General features: G+C 38.2%; 1 protein-coding gene across 7 annotated transcripts in view; it reads left to right on the top strand.

Moving 5' to 3' along the window:
- Positions 1 to 20,239, top strand: part of KLHL32 (kelch like family member 32) — a 194,407-nt gene that overhangs the window by 118,636 nt on the left and 55,532 nt on the right. For all 7 annotated transcript variants that reach the window (XR_004645182.1, XR_004645181.1, XM_034766004.1 and 4 more), the window contains exon 6: positions 16,428 to 16,643. Coding sequence is in view for 5 of the 7 variants with exons in the window: in XM_034766004.1 (XP_034621895.1) it covers positions 16,428 to 16,643 (216 nt within the window). In the remaining 2 variants the exon portion in view is untranslated. The remainder of the gene's footprint in view (positions 1 to 16,427; positions 16,644 to 20,239) is intronic.

The following is a 20,239-nucleotide window of genomic DNA, read 5'->3' as shown; positions in this document are numbered from 1 at the left end:
CAATGTTATTGTCACTGCCTTCCCTCAGAGGTTTCCATCAGAAAGAAGGAACAATTTTGGTTTTTGCCTTTGACTTGGTAGGAGGAAATTCACTGAATTAATGCAGTCCTGACTGCCCTTGCCACATCCTCTTTCTAACCACAGCCACCCCTTGGAGGATTTCTGCCTTTGGGACCCTTCATGGGCCTTTATGTGGGTGTAAACCTGGACTGAATTGAGGCCCTGAATGTTTAGAGTCATCACATACAATTCTTTTTTGTTTTTATCACCATCTGACCAACTCCAAGGTTTCACAGTACATATTTTCTCTATGTCTTTAGCTGTTACATTCTCCTTACCAAAAGGGGCAATTACACATACACATGCAAATCATGTTACTTATAATTACATAATATCTCTATATTTACCAGCCAATCTCACAATGTACATCCAGGAAAAATCACTTGGCTGTATGACAAAAAAAAACCCCGAAATGGTAAATGACTGAATTTATTTTAAAATATATCCAAGCGGATGCTGTCAGTACCCACTTCTCGGCAGCAGGTGGCAGTGTAAGTCCATCACTGTCGAGTGGATGAATTAAAGCAAAAATCAGAAAAAATGAAAAGAAAAATTATTTATTTTGTTCCATATTAGTCTTCTGACCTAATCAGTAAAAAAGTCATTATTCACACAACGCTGGGCAATATGCATTGTAATTTTTAACAAATAATAGGAAACTGTTAATGTTTTCACAGGAAATACAGTTCTGTCTTGTGCAGTAATGGTCATTTATCACTGCACTTTGTGAAATCACTCATTTGTTCTAATTTGAATGTAAATGACTCTAAGGTTTTACAAATAAGGTGACAGACTCACATAAATGTAATTGCAGGGTTCATCTCTCTCTTTTTATATATCACTCATTAAGTTATGAATTAAATACATCGTATTAAACCAGGGGCATGTCCAATGATGATATTGTAATGGCAAATTACTCTATGCTATTAGAGGTGTATTTTTTTATTCATGGACATTAATTTGTCATTAAGCGGCATTAGTTTAGCACTTTTATGTGGAAGACGTGACCTGAAAGAGGAGACTTACTGCTGTAATATGAGAGAACAGGAATACAAGTACTAGATCTATGGAGCTTTTTACCTCCTGTAAAGAAACAGAGGGACATTTTATTTAAGTTTCTTTTGATATAAATAATTTTTCCAGTTGTTATTGGACATTGTAGCAAAGATATTTCTGAAAAATGGAAGGACTTTGGTTTTACAGTCTTTACCAGTATGGAAAAGCTACAAAGCTACGAAAATAGTTACTATAAATCATTTGTAAACCTAGGAACTTGAAGGCAATGTGGGCCTGATGAAGCTAATGAATGAGTTGGAGTCAAATTTCATCTCTGAAGTATCAGATGTTTGTTAGTTGTCCCCTGTTTCATTTATTTACACTAAACTGGTTAAAACAGAAAGATAAATTCTTACTTTTTCCATTATGAAGTCGATGACTAAGCTTTGCATCCTATATTCTTTTGTATTTTTGAAGCAAAATTATTATTACATTCAATTAGGAGATTTCAAAGGTTGAGCAGGAACGGAATCTTTGTCAAGAATATTTACTGAAAAATAATCATTCTCTCATCATTCTCTCTGGGGGGAGGGTTGTGAGTTCAATCCTTGTGGGGGCCACTTGGGGATCTGGGGCAAAATCAGTACTTGGTCCTGCTAGTGAAGGGAGGGGGCTGGACTTGATGACCTTTCAAGGTCCCTTCCAGTTCTAGGAGATGGGATATCTCCATATTTTAAATTAAAAATTAAATTATAAGTGGCAACTGCATCCTTGAAACAGTTACACAAATGCAGGACAGTACAGAATGTTGGGCCCAGTATAAGACAGACATTAAAAACAGCCTTCTACATCTTATGCTGCTTTCACAATCTGATTAATAGAGAAGACCATGGGAAAATGGTGGTCTGTTTATTGAGTTGCAGAAATGAACCCAAACCACACACAACTCGATCAGGATTTAAATACTTAACATCTGGGGATATTTGGTTTTAGGGATTTTGATTGGAACCAAAATGGTCTGGAATCTGAACTTGAAACCCTTGTGTATTTGGCGCCTTTGCATTATATAATGTATTTTGTGAGGCTTTAATTGTTGCTGTTTGTTATTTTTTAACTGTGCAACGCCGTAAATGGTTAAAGGAAAGGGAGTGCTTTATAAATAAAAATGACAAGATACTAAGGTCAAAATGTTGAAAAGTAAGTGCAAAAATAGAGACCCCAAAAATAAATGTCCAGTTTTGAAGTTTCTTTGTAAATCTATATTAAACAATGTGTGGTCTACATTTAAACATTTAATTTCATGGGAGAGAAGAAGAGGAGAAAACTCTTAACTAGAAAGGCCAATAGTGACCGTTTTCCATGGCTCTGCATTAGTAAAGGTAAATGTCAGTGTCTTATCACAATCCATCATCTGTAGTATGTATAGACCTAGACAGTGCCACGTACTGTCCAAAATTCCATAGCAATAGAATTTGCCATGGAACGCTATTTCTTGCATCAGATCTGTGTTCCAGAATGTAAACTTCTACTTAAAAAAGAAACATTTCTATCCAGCCTGGTAGTGAAGAAAACTTGAAAACCAGAACAAAATGTAAATCTATGCAGTCTGCAGTCTTCAACCAATGTGGAACAACAGCTCTGTGATGTGTAAACTGTCCCCATTCATCTCAATGGGTTTCTAATGGTCAGATTTAAAGATGACAATTTAAATATCAATATTAACTATTTCATTACAGATTATTTTAGCAGAAACAGACAGCTAATATGTTTATCCCACAATCCAAAACTGTCTCCTGTGCCACCCAGATGCCCAAAGCCCTGGCTGTCCCCCGTTTTCAATCTAATTATTTCAAAACCTTGCTTATTAATTTGAATGAAGCGTAAAGCTGCTGCAGAATTTCCCATCTGCTGCAGCAGAGTGTTGCAGAACCTATGGACCTTGTCACAGAATTTAGGTCTAGCTTGCTGTGGAGTACATGTGGCCTTGGATGTGGAAAGATGTGCACCTCTGTTCTGTTTTGTAGAACTAAGTCTGCTCTGAACCTAAGTATTTCTAAATTGGCACATTTTGCATTTGGTTACAATACATACAACAGTTATGACATTCAAACTGTTGACGTCAAAGAACAGGGAGGTAGGTAGGTCTCAAGCAGAAGGGAAAAACATATGGAATTCTCTCCACATATTGTGTGTGTATATAATTTGTATATGTTCTTTGGAGCAGAGAGACAGTGGTAACAAGCTATTCACTAAATTTCTAAAATATGGGACAAAGTATTTCAGGAGGAGATTTTCCAAGTAACTAGGGGAAGTGAGGTGTCTAACAACTATTCGTGCCTTGAAAATCTCCCCCTTATTTACTTGGAACCCTATCTAATCTAATTATGTATTTATAAGATCCCCATCATTATAATATCTAAACATTTCTGCCCAGTGTGAAGAAAGTGTTGTAGCTACCCCAAATACATACATATGAGGTCTCAGTCCTGAAAACACTTTATTCACGAAACTCCTAGTGGCTTCAAAAGGAGTTCTGTGTATGAAGGGCTAGGAGGCTTGGGCCCACAGTACACACTTCAAAAGCAGTATTAATGTGGTTTTCTGTTCTGGCACTCCAGCCTCCACAATACCTGCACAAATTATTTCTGCTGGGAGCAGGAGCAATCTGTTCAGGGAGTTGAGTGGAGGTTTAATTACTGGATTGGGGTGTATGTATATAAATATGTGGTGCATGCTCCTCTGAACATTAGATTATTATCATTATTTACCATGTGTATTGTGGCAGTGCACAGCGGCCCCGGTAAGGACCAGGGTTCCACTGGGCAATGTGCTATACAAACAGATAAGACTATCCAGCCCCTGACCAGAATTTACAGACTCAATAGACGAACAAACAAATGAAGGCTGTAGAAAAGGGATTAAAACATATAAACAAATGAGCAGAGTAATGACGAGGGTCACGTTGTATTAGTCCCACCCTCTTTAAAAATACATATAATCTGTCCGAGCCTGCCATTGTATCAAGACATTGGTAAGGGTTTTAGAGATGGTTGAAATATTCCAAATTCTGAAATTTCAACAAAATAGTTCATCAAAATTGTGACAAAAAGGGACTAATTTTTCACTCAAATGTTTGTGAAAGAAATCCCATTTTCAACCAACTCTAGTTTTTTAAAAAGTATACCTGTTATGCCTAGCCTAATTTCTGTTGTGAGGATAAAATCCATTAATGACTGTGAGGTGCTCAGATACCACAGTGGTGGGGGCCACTTAGGTTCCTAAATAGATATATAGTTACCCAAATGAATTAACAGAGTGAATTTTGTGACTCATTATCCTTGCTTTTTTATTGTTCATTCCTTTAGGGCCAGATCCTGATGGGTGCTCAGTTTCTTCATGACCCATGAACTTCAATGAGAGCTGATGGCACTCAGCACCATGTAGCTTCAAGCCCTTACTCGCTATTTCACAATAGGTCTCCCACAGCCCAACCTTGTGAGGTGCTGACACAAAGGCCCACCCACCTGCTAAATTTTAAATTCTTCCTTCAAAATATGGGGGTGGTAGAATGTCTCAAAGAAATGGCTGCCAGAATTTTTAACGTTGGCAAAACAATGTATTTTTCCCTAGCATCAGTCTCAGTAACACACAACTGTTTTGGCTGAAATTAAGGAAAATATAAAACTGGGAGACTGGAAAAATTCAGCCTAGGTGGGGGAGGGGGGGAAATGAGCAAATGAAATGGGGTCTTATAATGGGAAGTGTAAGGGAACCTTGATATTAAATTGTGCTATCAGTTGGTAGTAAAGACTCAAAATATTATTTTATAAACACTCATAAATTTCTGATGAATCTTTCTTCTTGACATGAAACTTTCTGTCCATGATCTCAGTTTAAAGGTAATTTCTTCTCTCAAAAAATTAAGGAAACTTTCTTCAGTTATTTTTTATTTCCAAGAAGGGGGGAAAAAATTCTAATAAATAAATAAATACTTGAAACCATATTTTTAAGACACAATTCATGCAAAAACAACTGAAATTTTAAGTTTTGCATGTAAATTGCCAATGAGTACTAGGGCCTTTGCTGCACTGTTAACTGAAAAGATGCAAAATAAGATATAAGCAACTGAAAAATCATTTCAGAGCATGTGGCATATTTTAAAACTGATCTTAATAAGTCCCCACACTCATTTGTAACATCTCAGATTCATTTTGCCCTGTCTGTCAGGCACAGACGCTCCTACTGTGCCTCACAGAGGAGCAAAATTCCCCAGACATTCTGCACCTCAATTGTGGTTATATTCTACAAAGTGACTGAGAATATGGTTTTATGGCATTCCATATTTATTGACTCTTCAGAGGCTTCTATCAAATTCTTCATTTTATAGGTGGTAAATGTTTTTTTTTCCTAACTGCCAACCCTGTAAAGTCAGCCTGGGATCTGAAAGTCAAAATTTGTTCTCTCTGGCTCTGACACTAGTAATAAAGATGCTGTAACTGGAAGTCAGCTAACAAGATTGTTGATGCTAAATGTGCCAAAATAGGATTCAGCTCACTCCCGTCACTGTGTTCACTCTGCCAGGCCACAGGAGTAAAAAATAGTAAAAAAACGTATTTAAGGTCCATAAATAATACTTGCCAGGGTAAAGAGTAGGGACCAAATCATCCCACATGATGTATCCTCCGAGAAGAGGGAGACTCTCCAAGTTTTGTAAAATCTTTAAGGTCTTTAAACCTCCAGAAACACTCTTTGGGTTTGGGGATTTCCAGAGCCTGGGACTGTGAGTATGAGAAGGGGCAGGCAATGGAAGAGGTGGCCTCTGCTGTAGCACTCACTTTGATCCCACAGGATTTTCCTTGTGCAAAGTAATGCTAACCTTGCCTCTGTTATGTGAAACCTCCCAACTGAGAAGGTTTTGTGCCAGCTACATGTGGGATTCCCAGGACGGCCCAACTCACTTTGGAGTTAAAGAAATGTAAACAGGAATTGAAAACACTCCATAAATGTCTTGTGGCTACTTTAACATTGCTGTACAAACTTTGTTTTTCTATTATGTGATGTGTTAAAATGTTGAACTACGCCATCTTAATGTTGCATTTATATCATTTTTCTGAAATAGGCATATGTAATATACAACAGAAATGAATGGATATCTCTGTAGAGATGATCGTTTAAAAGGTCAGACCCCTTCATCTTGAAAATTTACACAACTATTGTTGTTACAAGTAACCACTGAAATCTCTCTCAGATACAATATGTTGTCGTCGTCTTTTTTGTCAGTTGGTTTACCTTGTACATTTGGTGGCACTTTGTGTATAGTCAGTTTCACGGTTTTGGTGGTGGTCAGTTGCATTTTCAGTCTTATGTACTAAGATGATAACATCACTTTCATACTCTGTCTTTGTGAAGATCACAGACCCTTTTTCCCCCCTGCTCTGAAAGAGAGTGTTTACTAGCAACAGCTGCAATAAAGCTGAAACTGAAAAGGCAGCAGACACAGTGTGAAAGAAAATAGAGAAGGAGGGAAATGAGTGGGCCTGAGCCTGTTTGATGTTGCTGATCTTGAGCCTAACTCAGAACATCCTTCAGAACATCAGCAGAGATTTCAGATCAACTTTACACTTTTAAAAAATAGCATATCCTAGGTTTTTTAATTCCTATGGAAAGCATGTTCTACCAATAAATTGAATTTTGTATAATTAGTCAATTAAAAGAAAATAAAGTTGATAGTGTCCCTTAAGTCTTCAAGGATATGTATCTACATTTAGCCACTGATCAGTTACCATTCGTCTACTTACAAAAAATATATATAGATCTATGTCTATGCTATTCTATATGGGGGGGGGGGGATTTGAATTTGAACCCTCCCCCCAACCCTTACTATCCCAGCATGACTCTGATTCTGCAAAAATTACTTCCGTGCATCAGTGGGACTACTCAGATGCTCAATATGAGCAAGAGTTTCAGAATGAGGCCTAAAGCCCCAATCTTGTAAAGATTTATGCATATACGTAAGTTTAAGTTCATAAGTACTAGCATGGATTTCGAGCTTGAATGGTCTCATTAAAGTTAAGCACATGAGTAAGTCTTTGTGGGATCAGAGCCTTAGTTAATAATAATGCACTGTGTGTGAAATGGCAGAATTTGGCTCCTCTTCTGTAATAATTTTATTTTAAAAAGATAAACTATCCACTAGATTTCTCAGTGTAGTACAGTACCTAATGTATTTTTGCCTTGTTACAGATTTCTCATTGTTTTAAATAGTTTATTTATGTTATTTCTATTTTGACTTACACCAGAATTACATTTAACCATTCATCTACTTATTTTTATGTATTTATTATGTATTTATTATTTGTTACTTATTTTATTTTACTTAACATTTATATTACCATAGCGCCCAGATGCCCCAATCAAGATCAAGAGTCCATTGTGCTAGGTGCTGTTCAAAGAATTACGAAGACAGAGCCTCTGCCCCTAAGGGCTTACACTCTTAGAAGACATGTTTTTGCTTTCAGGCATTGGTTGTCATCTCATTTTGCAGAGGGGAAATAATACAAAGCTATCTGTTTCTGTGGCACCAATATGGGTAGTCACATAATACCTTGATTTATAACTGTGTTGTAATCCAAATAGGAAGCAGGTGGAGTCACAACTGGGTATGATGCCTTGGATATTAATGGCTTGGCTCAGCAATGGAATTTCTAAAGCTCTATACACTTTTTCTGTAATTATGCATTCATTAAAAGATTTTATACCCAACAGAATAAAGTAAATATTTTTTGATCTCTGTAGTGTGCTCCCAGACTGTAGATTTGCACAGCAGGGTCTTGATAATCTGAATAAATTGTATTTCCCCAAGGAGTTTATCTTTCAAATAAGGTCATAAAGAAATGCAGTCTCTCCCCTTAGTTCTCCTTGTGATTTTTCTGCTATTTATAAAGCAGAGCACAGGACTAGAAGTATATTGTACTCTAGCGTGCACTTGGTTATGATGAACTCTAATTTATCAATCTGTTACTTATATCCTTTTCTGTGGTTTGCACAATGCAATTATTCTTAAAAGTATAAATTAAATAAAGATCGATTTGAAATAACTTGAAATAGAATATTTCTAAATGTTCTTTCTCCTGTTTGACTCTCTTCTGTATCCTTCTATTAAAATGCTGTTAGTATCATGTAGTCTACGTAAAAATTTAATATTGTCTTTCTATTAGGACATATTTGTCTGAAAAATTGATTTTCTTGTATTCCCCCTAAACTTAAGATTTTAAATGTGAGCTCATTATTCAATTGTTTTGGCAGCCAAAAGGTTGATATTAATAACATAGAAGCCCAGTAAGATGCTTAACGTGGAATGATGGATTCACTCACTACTAAAAAGAGCAGTTTGTGGGGGCGGGGGGGGGACCCTCTTCAGTAAAGTACAGTGAGCTGAATGCATAGGACCAGATACACAAGTTCATTTTGGAGGTAGACATTGACTAACATTTTGACTAATTTATTTAATGAGGTACATGTTCGGTATGGAATATACCAACCATTTATACTGTAACTCAGTAATAAGAACTATGTACTTAGTCTGAATGTGGGTTAGTAAAGTAACATAGATCACATTAGCAAAACACTGGATCTCTTTCTTTCCCTACCACTCTTCTTTAAGTCTTCATGTGCTCTCTTTTAGTTTGTTTTTCAGCTCTCCATAAAAAGACATAACACATATAGCCTTTGTACAATGTACATTCTTTTTTACATAATTTATTTATGCCTCATGCTTTCAATTATGTGTTAAATACTTTTTATTAAAAATATCATTTTAATGAATAGTACTAGGGGACAGTGTTCTGTAATACAAATGTATAATATTTATTTTAAGAAATAAGTCTTTTAAACTTATGTAATTGCTATTTCAAAGCAGTAACTTGTCATTTAATTGTAAATCAAACAAAACCCATTGGAGGTGAATGCAGTCAGAACTAGCTTATGCCTAATCCCAACAGAATTGAATGGGTAGCCCATTTCAGAGAATGCACACTTCATTGATTTGTTAATCTGAAGGTTTTCATCTAGTTAAGAATTTAGTTTGGAAATGTATTCAGAGGAAGCAGATGTATTGATTGTGATTCTGTTTTACTATATATATTTGTGTGTGTGTGTGAGAGAGAGACACATATATATATATAGAGAGAGAGAGAGAGAGAGATTCTGAAACAAAAAAAATGAAACTTTGGGAAGAGGCTTCTATATTCTGCCATAGTCATATGTTTGTTAAAGCTTTATCACTGATTGGGAGATGGATTATCTGATCCGTAATATACATCTCACAATCTCAGCATGACACTTTTGCCCTCAGCAGGATAGCAATGTGCAATACCGGTATAATTTTGATTTGAGCAAATGATTGGTATGACAATTGGATGATTTTCTTTTGAGAAAGCTGATAAACCAGCTTCCATGGTTGTGAAGTTCAAAGCTAAAGGCCAAATCTGACCTTCTGGAGTCAAAAGTGAGTATTTCTGTTTAGAAGCCCAATCTTTTTAAATATATTGATAGCCTTCTAAGCTAGCAAGCCCCCGGAAGGTGATTAATTTCAGCCTCTGTGTCAAGCTGACCTATTCTGAGGAAGAGTCAGCATTCTGCTGAACCCCAACAATTAAAAATTAACAAAATACGCTGATCAGTATCTGCAAGTTGTTGAGCCCCTCAGTTTATGCTCAGTCTAGGGATGATGACTCTTGACTATAGCTAGTTCAAAATTTTCCATTGAAACTTTTTCCCCCTCCTTCCATGGAAAATGCCTTTTGGACAAAATGGAAATTTCACCACAAAAATTCAATTGCATTCCTCCATTCTCAATTCCCCCCCCCCCCCCCCAAAAAAAAACAAATTGCCACTGTGCTACCCTCCCCCTCTATTTCAGAGACTCCCTGCAACCCTCCACCATACCCACCTTGCCAGCAGCTGTATGTGAACCCCCATTGCTCCCTTGCCCCAACCATTCTTTTCTTTCTGTCTGGGAGGGAAGTCATACAGGGTGTCATCATTTTAAACTGTATTGGAACCATGGGTTGAGATGGGAGTATTGTTATGCCGGAAGGTGTTAATGGCTGCCATCAACCCGATTCTTTGATCAGTAGATAGATACAGAGCTGGTTGAAGGTTATGATTCTGCTAACCCAGATACAAGGGACTCCGTGTGATTCCCGTTTTCCTCTTCCTATTTTCAGCAAAATAAATAAGGTTCTGCCTATTGATTCCTACAACATTCCCTGAAATTTTGGAATTAATCGGCATTCAAAAATTATGTTTCAGACAGAGAAATGCCATCAAGTTGAGTGTAAGGCCTTGCTCTTTTCAGCAGATAAATAATATCCTGACCAGCATTACTCATGACAGCTAAGATCCAGAAGGCTGCACCTTCTGCACCTGGGGTCTATTTCAAAACTCACTGAAATCAATAGGAGACTTTCCATTGACTCTATTGGGTGTTCGATCAGGCTCACCTTTCTTTGGTGGAAAGTTAATCTTCAGGTCACAAGGCTTTGATCTTATTCTCCTTATTGCTGACCTCCAAAAATGAAGTTATCCATTACAGAAGAACTCAGTTTATTTAAGTTCATGTCTCTTAAATTTCTTTTTGGATGATTGACATTCCATCAGCGAGAGAAGACCGCATTCCAGTGGCTCAGAACATCCCTTTCTGTAGCAAAGTCGAGTAAACAAGGTTGCAAGTGCAAAACTCTGAAGTTCAGTTTGACATACATTGCTTGCATCCTTGCCTCAATGCATAGGATGCCAATCTCGCAGACAAGGTGGAACAGGGCCTACAGTACTATCTGTGATCTGCAGAGATGCATTTCCCAGAGCTAGCACATATAGCAAATGTCTCACATGAATCCAGGTTCTTAATCCCCATCAGCCTAGTCAGCTCCTGTACCAAATTGCCATTGGCTCCCCAATCTTTGGTTGTATAATCTTACTCCTCTTCCTTTTAACTCAACTACCGTGGTAAGAGGTGACCATATAAAAACCTAGAAAGTAGAAACTGTGTTTTCTGTTGGATAATTCATATGCTTGAAATTCGTCACATATGTAAGTGTTTACAGGATCAGGGCCTAAATCCCAGCCTTCTTTGGCTGGCCTGGGCCAATTGACCCAGGGTATGTCTACACTGCAATTAAATACTGGTGGCTGGCCTGTGCCAGCTGACTCAGACATGGGCTGCGGGGCTTTTTAATTGCGGTGTAGACGTTCGGACTTGGGTTGGAGCTCGGGCTTTAGGATCCTGCGAGGTAAGAGGGTCCCAGAGCTCAGGCTGCAGCCCAGGCCCAGACATCTACATTGCAGTTAAATACCCCCTCAGTCCAAGCCCCGTGAGCCAGAGTCACTTGGCACAGGCCAGCCACCGTTATTTAATTGCCTTGTAGACATACCCCCCTCCACCCCTCATCAGATTCATGGGGCTCAGGCTGTGGGGCAAAAAAATAGCAGTGTAAACCTCAGAGTCTGGGCTCCAGCCCAAACCCAAATGTCTACACTGCAATTTTTAGTCCTGTGAGCCAGTCTTTTATTGCAGTGTAGACATGCCCTTTGTTATGTTGCCAACTATCTCAATTTTAGCACAACCTTTGTGCTATTTAGCATTTTCTTTAAGCCCCTGCTCCTGAAGTCATCTGATTATTTGAGCATCTCAGCTTTCATTTAAAAAGCAAAAGTAATTTTTTTAACCCTTTATGGTTGCGGGCAAAAGCATGTAAATGTTAACCCTCCATGCTCAAAACCAGAAAGCAAATAAAAACAACTGCAAATGTTTTTGTTTTTGTTTTGTTTTTGTTTTAATCTCATGATTTTGGGAAACTGGTTTATGATTTCTGAATGCGTAGGGTTGTCAATACTGTCTTTGGAATGTAAGTTTTTCTTTCTATTCATCTCCACATTTTAAAGAGAACCAAGAATGACTAAATATTTGCAAGATATTTATATACATACAGGTCATTTAAAAAAAATAAATGGAAACAGAACTCCTAGTAGGTCAGCAGTTGGTATCTGAGAAAGCACAACCTTTCCCTATGCCTAGAATAGGGAATAGCTGCCAGACCTGAGATACCACACTGTGATAACTGCTAGCAAATAAGGATATTTTCAGTGGTGACTACTGTAGTTTCTAAAATGTTTTTGTCAGTTCTTTATTAATTAGCAATCAAATAACATCCTATAAATCTGTCAAAATGAAATTTATATGAAGATTAAATTTTTCTTTTAAATTGCCTTAAAAATCCAAATATTTAATTAATAGAATTTTTTTTTTTTACTGTAAAATCCAAAGATTTTCTATAATGCCATTGTCTATTTTTAATGAGTATATGAGTTGATTTGGGGATCAGGAGTGCAAAAAATTGTCAACCCTTGCCCTGTTTCCCCATGATTATGAGCAAAATCATTTCATGTAGGAAACAAGAAATGCCAGGAGTTTCAACTTGCAGAATTCCTGTCCTAGTCTACAGTAGTGGGGAAGGATTTGTCCTCACCTCACCTGTCTCATTATGGAGAGGTGGGGCATCCTACGATCTACCAGAAAACCTGTGGCTCTTGAGACTAGATCAGGCCCTGAGTGCTTATTGTGAATATGCATAAACCTCAGCTCCTGATCCTTTAAAAAATAAGGAAGAGATTCTGTATAGAATGTAAAAAGCAACCGAGGGTCCTGTGGCACCTTTGAGACTAACAGAAGTACTGGGAGCATAAGCTTTCGTGGGTAAGAACCAGATGTCTTGCATCTGAAGAAGTGAGGTTCTTACCCACGAAAGCTTATGCTCCCAGTACTTCTGTTAGTCTCAAAGGTGCCACAGGACCCTCGGTTGCTTTTTACAGATTCAGACTAACACGGCTACCCCTCTGATACCTGTATAGAATGTAGCATCTTAAATAGAATTTGCCTTCAATACACAGCCCCAAACTGGAGGTTATGCAGGGGGGGGCATGTTGCAATGGGAGCCCCACAAGGAATTTGGTTATCCTGGAGTAGCAGTTCTACCATCAATCAATGGGAAAACCATTGAATTCACTGACCAAGCAGACTTTATCCCATGGGTAGCACCCAGAACCTTCTGGAGATTCTATTCTCCCTTTCCCATCTTCCTTCTGGTCCACTCTATGTGCCAGCAGAGCAGCAAATTGCCATTTACAAGATCTCTTGTCAGTTTCATTTGGCTCTGCCAGTTCATCCAGCAGAGCAGCCAAGTGTAATTCAGGTAATTTAGTCTTTTCCTCTTGTCTGCTCTGCTCCCTATGCTAACTAAGCAGCAAAGTGAAACTGACGAGAGTTCTTGTAATTTTCGCATAAGGACTGGGACAATGAGGGGTCTGGTAGCAGGGAGCAGAGCAGTAAATTGTAGGAGAAAACCTGGGATTAGGAGAGGGGGAGAAAAAAACAGGAACAAAGAGCAAAAACAGAGAAAAGCTGATAAAACTCTATGAATTTTATTTAGGGTCCTTTGTCACGCTGATGTCTCAAATAACATATATTTGTTCTTGCTGACCCTGCTCTATATAATATAACTTCTTGAGTTTCTGCTGTGCTGTCCTTAGGAAGCTGAGGTGTATGGACACACTGAGAATGAAGTAACAGAGAGTCCTGTGGCACCTTTAAGACTAACAGATGTATTGGAGCATAAGCTTTCGTGGGTGAATACCCACTCCATTAGACGCATACTGAGAATGAAGGAATCACTGTTTAACCCAAGGGGCTGTGGGAAATCCCAGGATTCTAGGTCCTCTGCCTGGTGTGCATGATCCTTTGTGTTACTTTCTAGCCTCCTCTTTCCCATGGCAGAATAGCTCATTGAGGAGATGTACTACCATTGTCTCTCTTACATGATTAGTCCTTCTGTGTGTGGAATAGAAGCTTCAGGGGGGGAGTTAATACTAAATCAGAAAGCATTAACTCCCATGTGGATTTCTGTCTGCATATCCACAGGTTTTAGAGGCGAGCGACCCTTGTAGAGCAACTGCTCCCTGATTCTATCACTCTCCAAAACCCACGAAGAGCCAGCAACACACAGTTTTTGTAGGTGGCCTTTTTCAGAGTTGGGAAGGATACGGTGAAGTCTCTGCTCACTCTCCCTTGTCCTTAGGTGTTTATTCCAGGAGTTTGTCTTATTCTCCTCCACATTGTGTACTTGGCAGGACCATTTGGACCATTATTATTCAGAGGTACTGTGTATAGTTTTGATTCCCTTATTGCTCAGCTGGGTAAGAATAGGAATGGGAAGGAGAGTGAGGGAGTATTATGATAATTGTGCTTACAAATTTACCCTAATTGAGAGATTAACTGTCAAAAATGTTTATAACATGTCACAATAACCTATAATAACAAATGTTGATGGGAATAATGCTAGATAACCAGACAGAGAAACTGGATTACTCTAAACCCAAAAGTCCATCTTGATACAATCCAAAAACTGTTGAAATTATGCTTGTTAAAAACAGATGATATAGAGCTGGAAGTTAATGAACCAAAATTGGTGTGTTGGATAGTGGGCCTAATTGGTGGACAAAATACTGAGGGGTTGGGTTATTCCACCCACCATACCCTTTGTGGCTTTTTAAAGACTGAGATTTTGGGGGTAAAGAAAGAACAGATGGAGGCTACTGGACCAAGCTTCACTGTCATGGCTGCCACCCCCACTACTTCCTGGGACCCTAGACCTTCTTTGGCTTAATCTTGAGGGGTATCCTTACCAGCTCAGGCCAGAGAGGGTTGGTGATGTCATCTGGATCATTATATCAACTCCAGCTGAATTCCAAACTGCACCTTGGATGAAATGGGATTGGACTTTAACAACAGCAACAGCAGCTCCAGTTCATCTCAACTAACTATTTTCTTTTCCTCAAAAGGGCAGTTTTGGATCTTAATGACAACAGGAACAACAACAGCTTTAGCCCATCTCAGCCAGCTTCTTTTCTTTTCCCCAAAAGGACAGTTATTACCATCTTTAATGCGCTCTAAGAGACTGTGGAATGAGGGGTTTTTCCTTCTAAAAACTCTACCAAGCTGCCTTGTTTAATATTTTACATTTCAGATGCTTTAACTGTTTTTTCCTTCTTTTCTGTATACTTAATGAAAGGTTCAAAGGATTTTTAATGGTGTGTTTGCCATGTTCTAAGCAGTCTGAGGTCTCTGTAGATCAAACCCCAGACCCAGTTTAACATTATTTAATGTTGGCTAGTGACTGGGTTCTGTTAGACCTTTATAGACCTTTGGCTTATATATTCCATCTAAATTAATTACCACAAGGTAATATTCCACATATTCTGATTCTCACGATACATTGAGATGTAGTGTTGAGTTGTTTAAAAACTTTTGTTCCACTATGGTTTACCTTTAATTATCAGACAGTCTCATGTTTGCACTTCAGGCTACATTTTCTAAAGTCCCGCCTCCCTTTTTATGGGTGCAAACTGTGCCTGCAAAATGGTACCTGCAATTGATTGTGGGTACAAATATTAGCAGTCAGGTGACTAGTTACTTTGTTGTTTATTTTCTAGATTTTTTTTTTTACTTGGTTTGTGGTAGTGCCTAGTGTAATGGGTGCTCTCCTAACATAGATGAAGACGTGATCTTGATCTTGAAAAGCATGAGATGTAAATTGCCCAGATTGTAGTAATTGCAGCAATATGCCAGGCTGAAAGTGTGGGCCTTTAAATGTGGGATATGTTGATATCTGGGTAGAAAGTACTTTTGCTTTGGTTTAGCTTAGCTTTTGTCAGTGTTCATTTTTCTGCTTCTAGAGGAAAAAGCGGCAAATCAGGATACTGTTGGTGCAGGAGGTGAAGGAAAATCTGTTTTAATTCACTGATGATATATATGTAAATTGAAACATAATTTCAGCATAGAAAACAGAAGTCCTCAGTGAAACTAGAAATCTTATTTATGAAAGTGCATGCTGTTCTCTTTTCAAGGTAGATAAAATTAACAATAAAGAGCAAACAATTGTTCTGCAACAAAGCTTTTTAATAAGTGGAAAGATTTTTTTTAAAACCTGTTAAATTCTGCCAGCTCTTGTAATACACTATGAAACACATTGGTTTATTTATTGGTCCACATACAACTGCGTGTCTTACAGTTGCTGCAGATGCATGCATAGATCAGGCAATTTCAACACAAATGATTTCCGAATACCCTCTATTGTTCACAATTGCCTAGTTTGCACATGCAATTGCAGTATTTGCAGTAATTGCACATGCAATTGCAGTATTTGCTTTTTTCACACGGGTCAGATCATGATCCTCAATCTGAAGTCACATTTTCCCCCATTTCTCTTTTGCCTTTTTTTCTGAGACACATTTTTTGTTTTGCTTTACTCACCCAGGAATTAAATAGCTTTAATTACTTGGACCTGTATAAGCTCGCTGACCTCTTCAACCTCACTTTGCTGGAGAAGGCAGTGGTTGACTTCTTAGTTAAACACCTCTCTGAGCTGTTGAAGAGTCACCCGGAGGAAGTCCTGACTCTCCCATACTGTCTCCTTCGAGAGGTCCTGAAGAGCGACCGACTCACTTCCCTTAGCGAAGAGCAAATCTGGCAGGTAAGGAAATCAGTTAGTGTAATGTGTGACACTGTTTAAAACCAGGGAAAACTGTTGTGCTGGAGACACTAAAATGATTAAAGGTTCAAAGAAACAATAGGGGGAAAACTTGATTTTGGTGGTAACACAGGATCTGCTCTGTTCTAATACAATTTGTTAATTTGGAAGAAGTCTTTTTGATGGTTGACTTGTATGGCCTAGTATAACGGGGGTGGGGGGGAAATAATAACGTTGTGGCATAATACCGAATATGATTTAATAGCTTTTAATGATAAAGAAACACTCAGCCCAATACCTATAATATGTTTTGTTACCAAAAAAAAAAAAAATCTGTGAAACAATCCCACTGTAAATCTATGGAGCTCCAGAATATAGTGGAAGTAAACATCTGTAATATTCATTACAGGAACACTGCTGTTTGTTTCTTATTTGCTATCATGCAATATGGGAGAAAGACAGGGCAAGGTAGGAAAAAATGGTTAAATATATCAGTTTTGGAGAATACCGTTTATCTTATAAAAAGGGAGGTACCCTCGGCTAATGGACAGGACGAGCAATCAGAAGACCTGAATGTTATTCATGGCTCTCTTAATAAGGTACATATCTGCTGGGTGATGTTGGGTAAGTCACTTCATCGCTCTGTGCCTTGGTTTCCCCATCTGTGAAATGGGGGGTATCATACTTACCTTACTTTTTAAGGTGTTTTGAGATCTGCAGATGAGCAGTGCTATGTAAGAACAAAATTCTTCAAACTACCAAGGCAGAGTGGAGATAAAAGTTTAATCCTTTATTCTAGAGACTACCGCACAGATTTATTTCTCAGATTTTGAGGGTAGAATATGTAGTCTTTTCCAAAGCTGCTATTTCCATTAAAATTGAAATATAAACTTGGACTCCCGCCTACCCATCTTTGAGAGATCCTCTGGTGGTGTACTCTTTTAGAAAGGAGGAGGGGATACTCCGGAGTCCTAGCCCTCATTCCCTTGCTCTGTAAAGCAGTTTTGATGAGTGAGGTTGTGGGGGTATTGCTGACTGGCCCATTTGCTTTCATTATCGGTTCACTGCAAGATGAAAGTGTTTCGTAAAGTGCTTTGAGATATCTTGGATAAGAGAGATGCTGCAGAAAGCCAAGCTGCATTAAATAGCATGCTGGCACTGGTCAGTGCGGTATGGCATGCGTTCTCCCCACGTTTGCCATTTCCAGTCTAGTAAGTGGAAGTTCTTAGGTCTCTGGTACTGTGACCCTGGCCTTGCCCTGTGGGACAAATCTGGAAAAGGTTTTCTTAATGGCCTCCGTGACAGTAGGGTGGACACTCCATGTAGCAAATATGATAGTCTATGCCAGTGTTGCAGGTCACACTGCAGATACTGCTATGTACAGCCGTGATAATGTGCTTCTTTTTGAGTGACAACAAACTCTACACTGTCCATTTAAGTATTATCATAATTGCCTCTCTAAAGGTTACTAATGCTGTTATGTAGAATGTTTTAAACTAGTTTTCTGCTGCGGGCAGAAAAAATATATATTTTATTTCTGCTTCTCCAGAATGAATTAAAAGACACACATAAATATTTACCAATTTAGGCATTCAGCAGGCAATAAGAAACTGTTTTTTGCTTTATCTTAGTAAATAAATAATTCCCTCATAGTCAACCCAATAGAGGAAAATCAAATCAGACCAGCTATATTGCCTCAAGTGTAGTTAAGTTCATCATTTTTGCTAAGGTTATAGTGGTAATGCAATATACCATGGAAGAATCTAATATTCAGCCCAGGGTGAAGATTGGGTATGCCAGAGGATTAGTGTCAGGGTGCTTTATAGAAGTGAAACTTGATGGACAGGCTGGAGACAGATCTACAGAATCTCATTAAATTGCTGAATTGTTCATTACTGAGCACTCTCCCTGTAATAAAGTGCTCATTGACTTTGACAAATCCCTATCCCATGTCTTGCAGAAGAACAGCAGAGCAGGAGGTGTTGGGGAAGCAAGAGGAAATTGGCACAAAGTGGGGCAGATAATAGAAAAGCTGATGAGGGATACTACTATTTGATTAATGTGTCCTACCTGTAACTAGTGTAGCATCCCAAAAACACACAGATACACACACATTATAACAACATTGATGCAACATGTCCCCAAGGCAACTTCACCAGTGGGCCTCACATGATATTCCAACCACAAATTAAAGCTACCCTCCCAACGCAGGGTCCCTGGAGAGGATCACAGTGTCCCCAGGGCACTACTACTTTTACTGGTGCAGCGAGCTTTAAATCACAGCATCCCCTGGGTGAATCAAGCCCAATGTACATAAAGATTAAGACAGTTAAAAGAAAAACATGGAAAGTTTGGCTTTGGGATAACTGATGTAGTTTTGCTGTAGATGAAAGCTAAAATCTACTGTAGCTCATGTGTGGTCCATGCTAGATTTTTGTTAGGTTGTTGATTGTGGATTCCCCAGTTGATTGAATGTTGTGAACTACATCCTTAAGCAAGACATATTTTGGAAAGTTTAACAGTAATATTGGCTTCTAGCACACACCAAAATATGACTAATGTTCAGTAAGATTCTACAGTACTATGGTGATAATTCTCCTAGATCATCTTGGAAAGAAAGCCAAGATTTTATGAAGGATATAGTGAATAAAGTAAGTAGTAGTGCACTCCTTAGTAAAAAGTGCACTGTGATTAACAGAAAAATCTTATGAACTTCATTTTCCCAGCCTAAATGGGGCTCTCCTTTGTAAAGATAACTACAAGGAATACAGAAATACTATTTTTTTCAATGTGAACTCTGAATTTTTCTAACCTTACTTTAACTGTGCTAAAACAATAACAATGGTGATTAGGAGGAGCGGGAAGAAATAGAGTTTCTTCTAAACAAATGACTAGAGTAGAGGAGGCTACCAGTTCCTGAAAACATAAGTGTAAGAAGGGGACATTGGCGTTAGTGTTTTGGAATCTATATTTTATTGATTTTTCCATATAGATTGTTACATTCAACTACTATGTGGGATATTTAAATGCTACTTTGATGGATCATTGCAGGTGTGTATGATTCATGGCTTGTGTGCTCCATTAAAGTGTGTGTAATAATGGATCCAGGTGGGAAGAGAGAATTAAATAGAAATACAGAAAAGACAAGAAAAATCCTGAGAAAGTTAAAACAAAAGTGAATAATTCTTTGAGCTTGTCCTTCCCTTGTCATATGTTTGACTGAGATGATCAACACTGATATTTATTCACAAGTTGTTGTAAATGCTTTCCAGATGAGGATATAAATGTCTAGATTATCATTAGGTGGAAAGTCAATTTTCTCATAATTGGCTATTTCTAAAAGGGCTCATTGGCTCTACTTTAAGGAAGCAGCTGATTTCTTTCCTTTGATAATTTAAAAGGTAACCAACCTTATACAGTAATACATGTTCCCAGAGAAATCTAGTACCAGAGGGCTTCTTGCTGGAAACTTAGGGTGGTAATATGCTAAATTTAAAGGCTATTTAAGCAATAAACTGATGTTACACTTAATATTGCTATACATAAGAATCAGCTATCATCTTAATTGAGAACTTTGATTTTCAAGGGATTAGAAGTTC

The sequence above is a fragment of the Trachemys scripta genome, chromosome 3 (genome assembly GCF_013100865.1).
Source record: "Trachemys scripta elegans isolate TJP31775 chromosome 3, CAS_Tse_1.0, whole genome shotgun sequence".
In the NCBI taxonomy this organism is placed as follows: domain Eukaryota; kingdom Metazoa; phylum Chordata; order Testudines; family Emydidae; genus Trachemys; species Trachemys scripta.
This window is presented reverse-complemented; position numbering and strand designations above follow the sequence as displayed.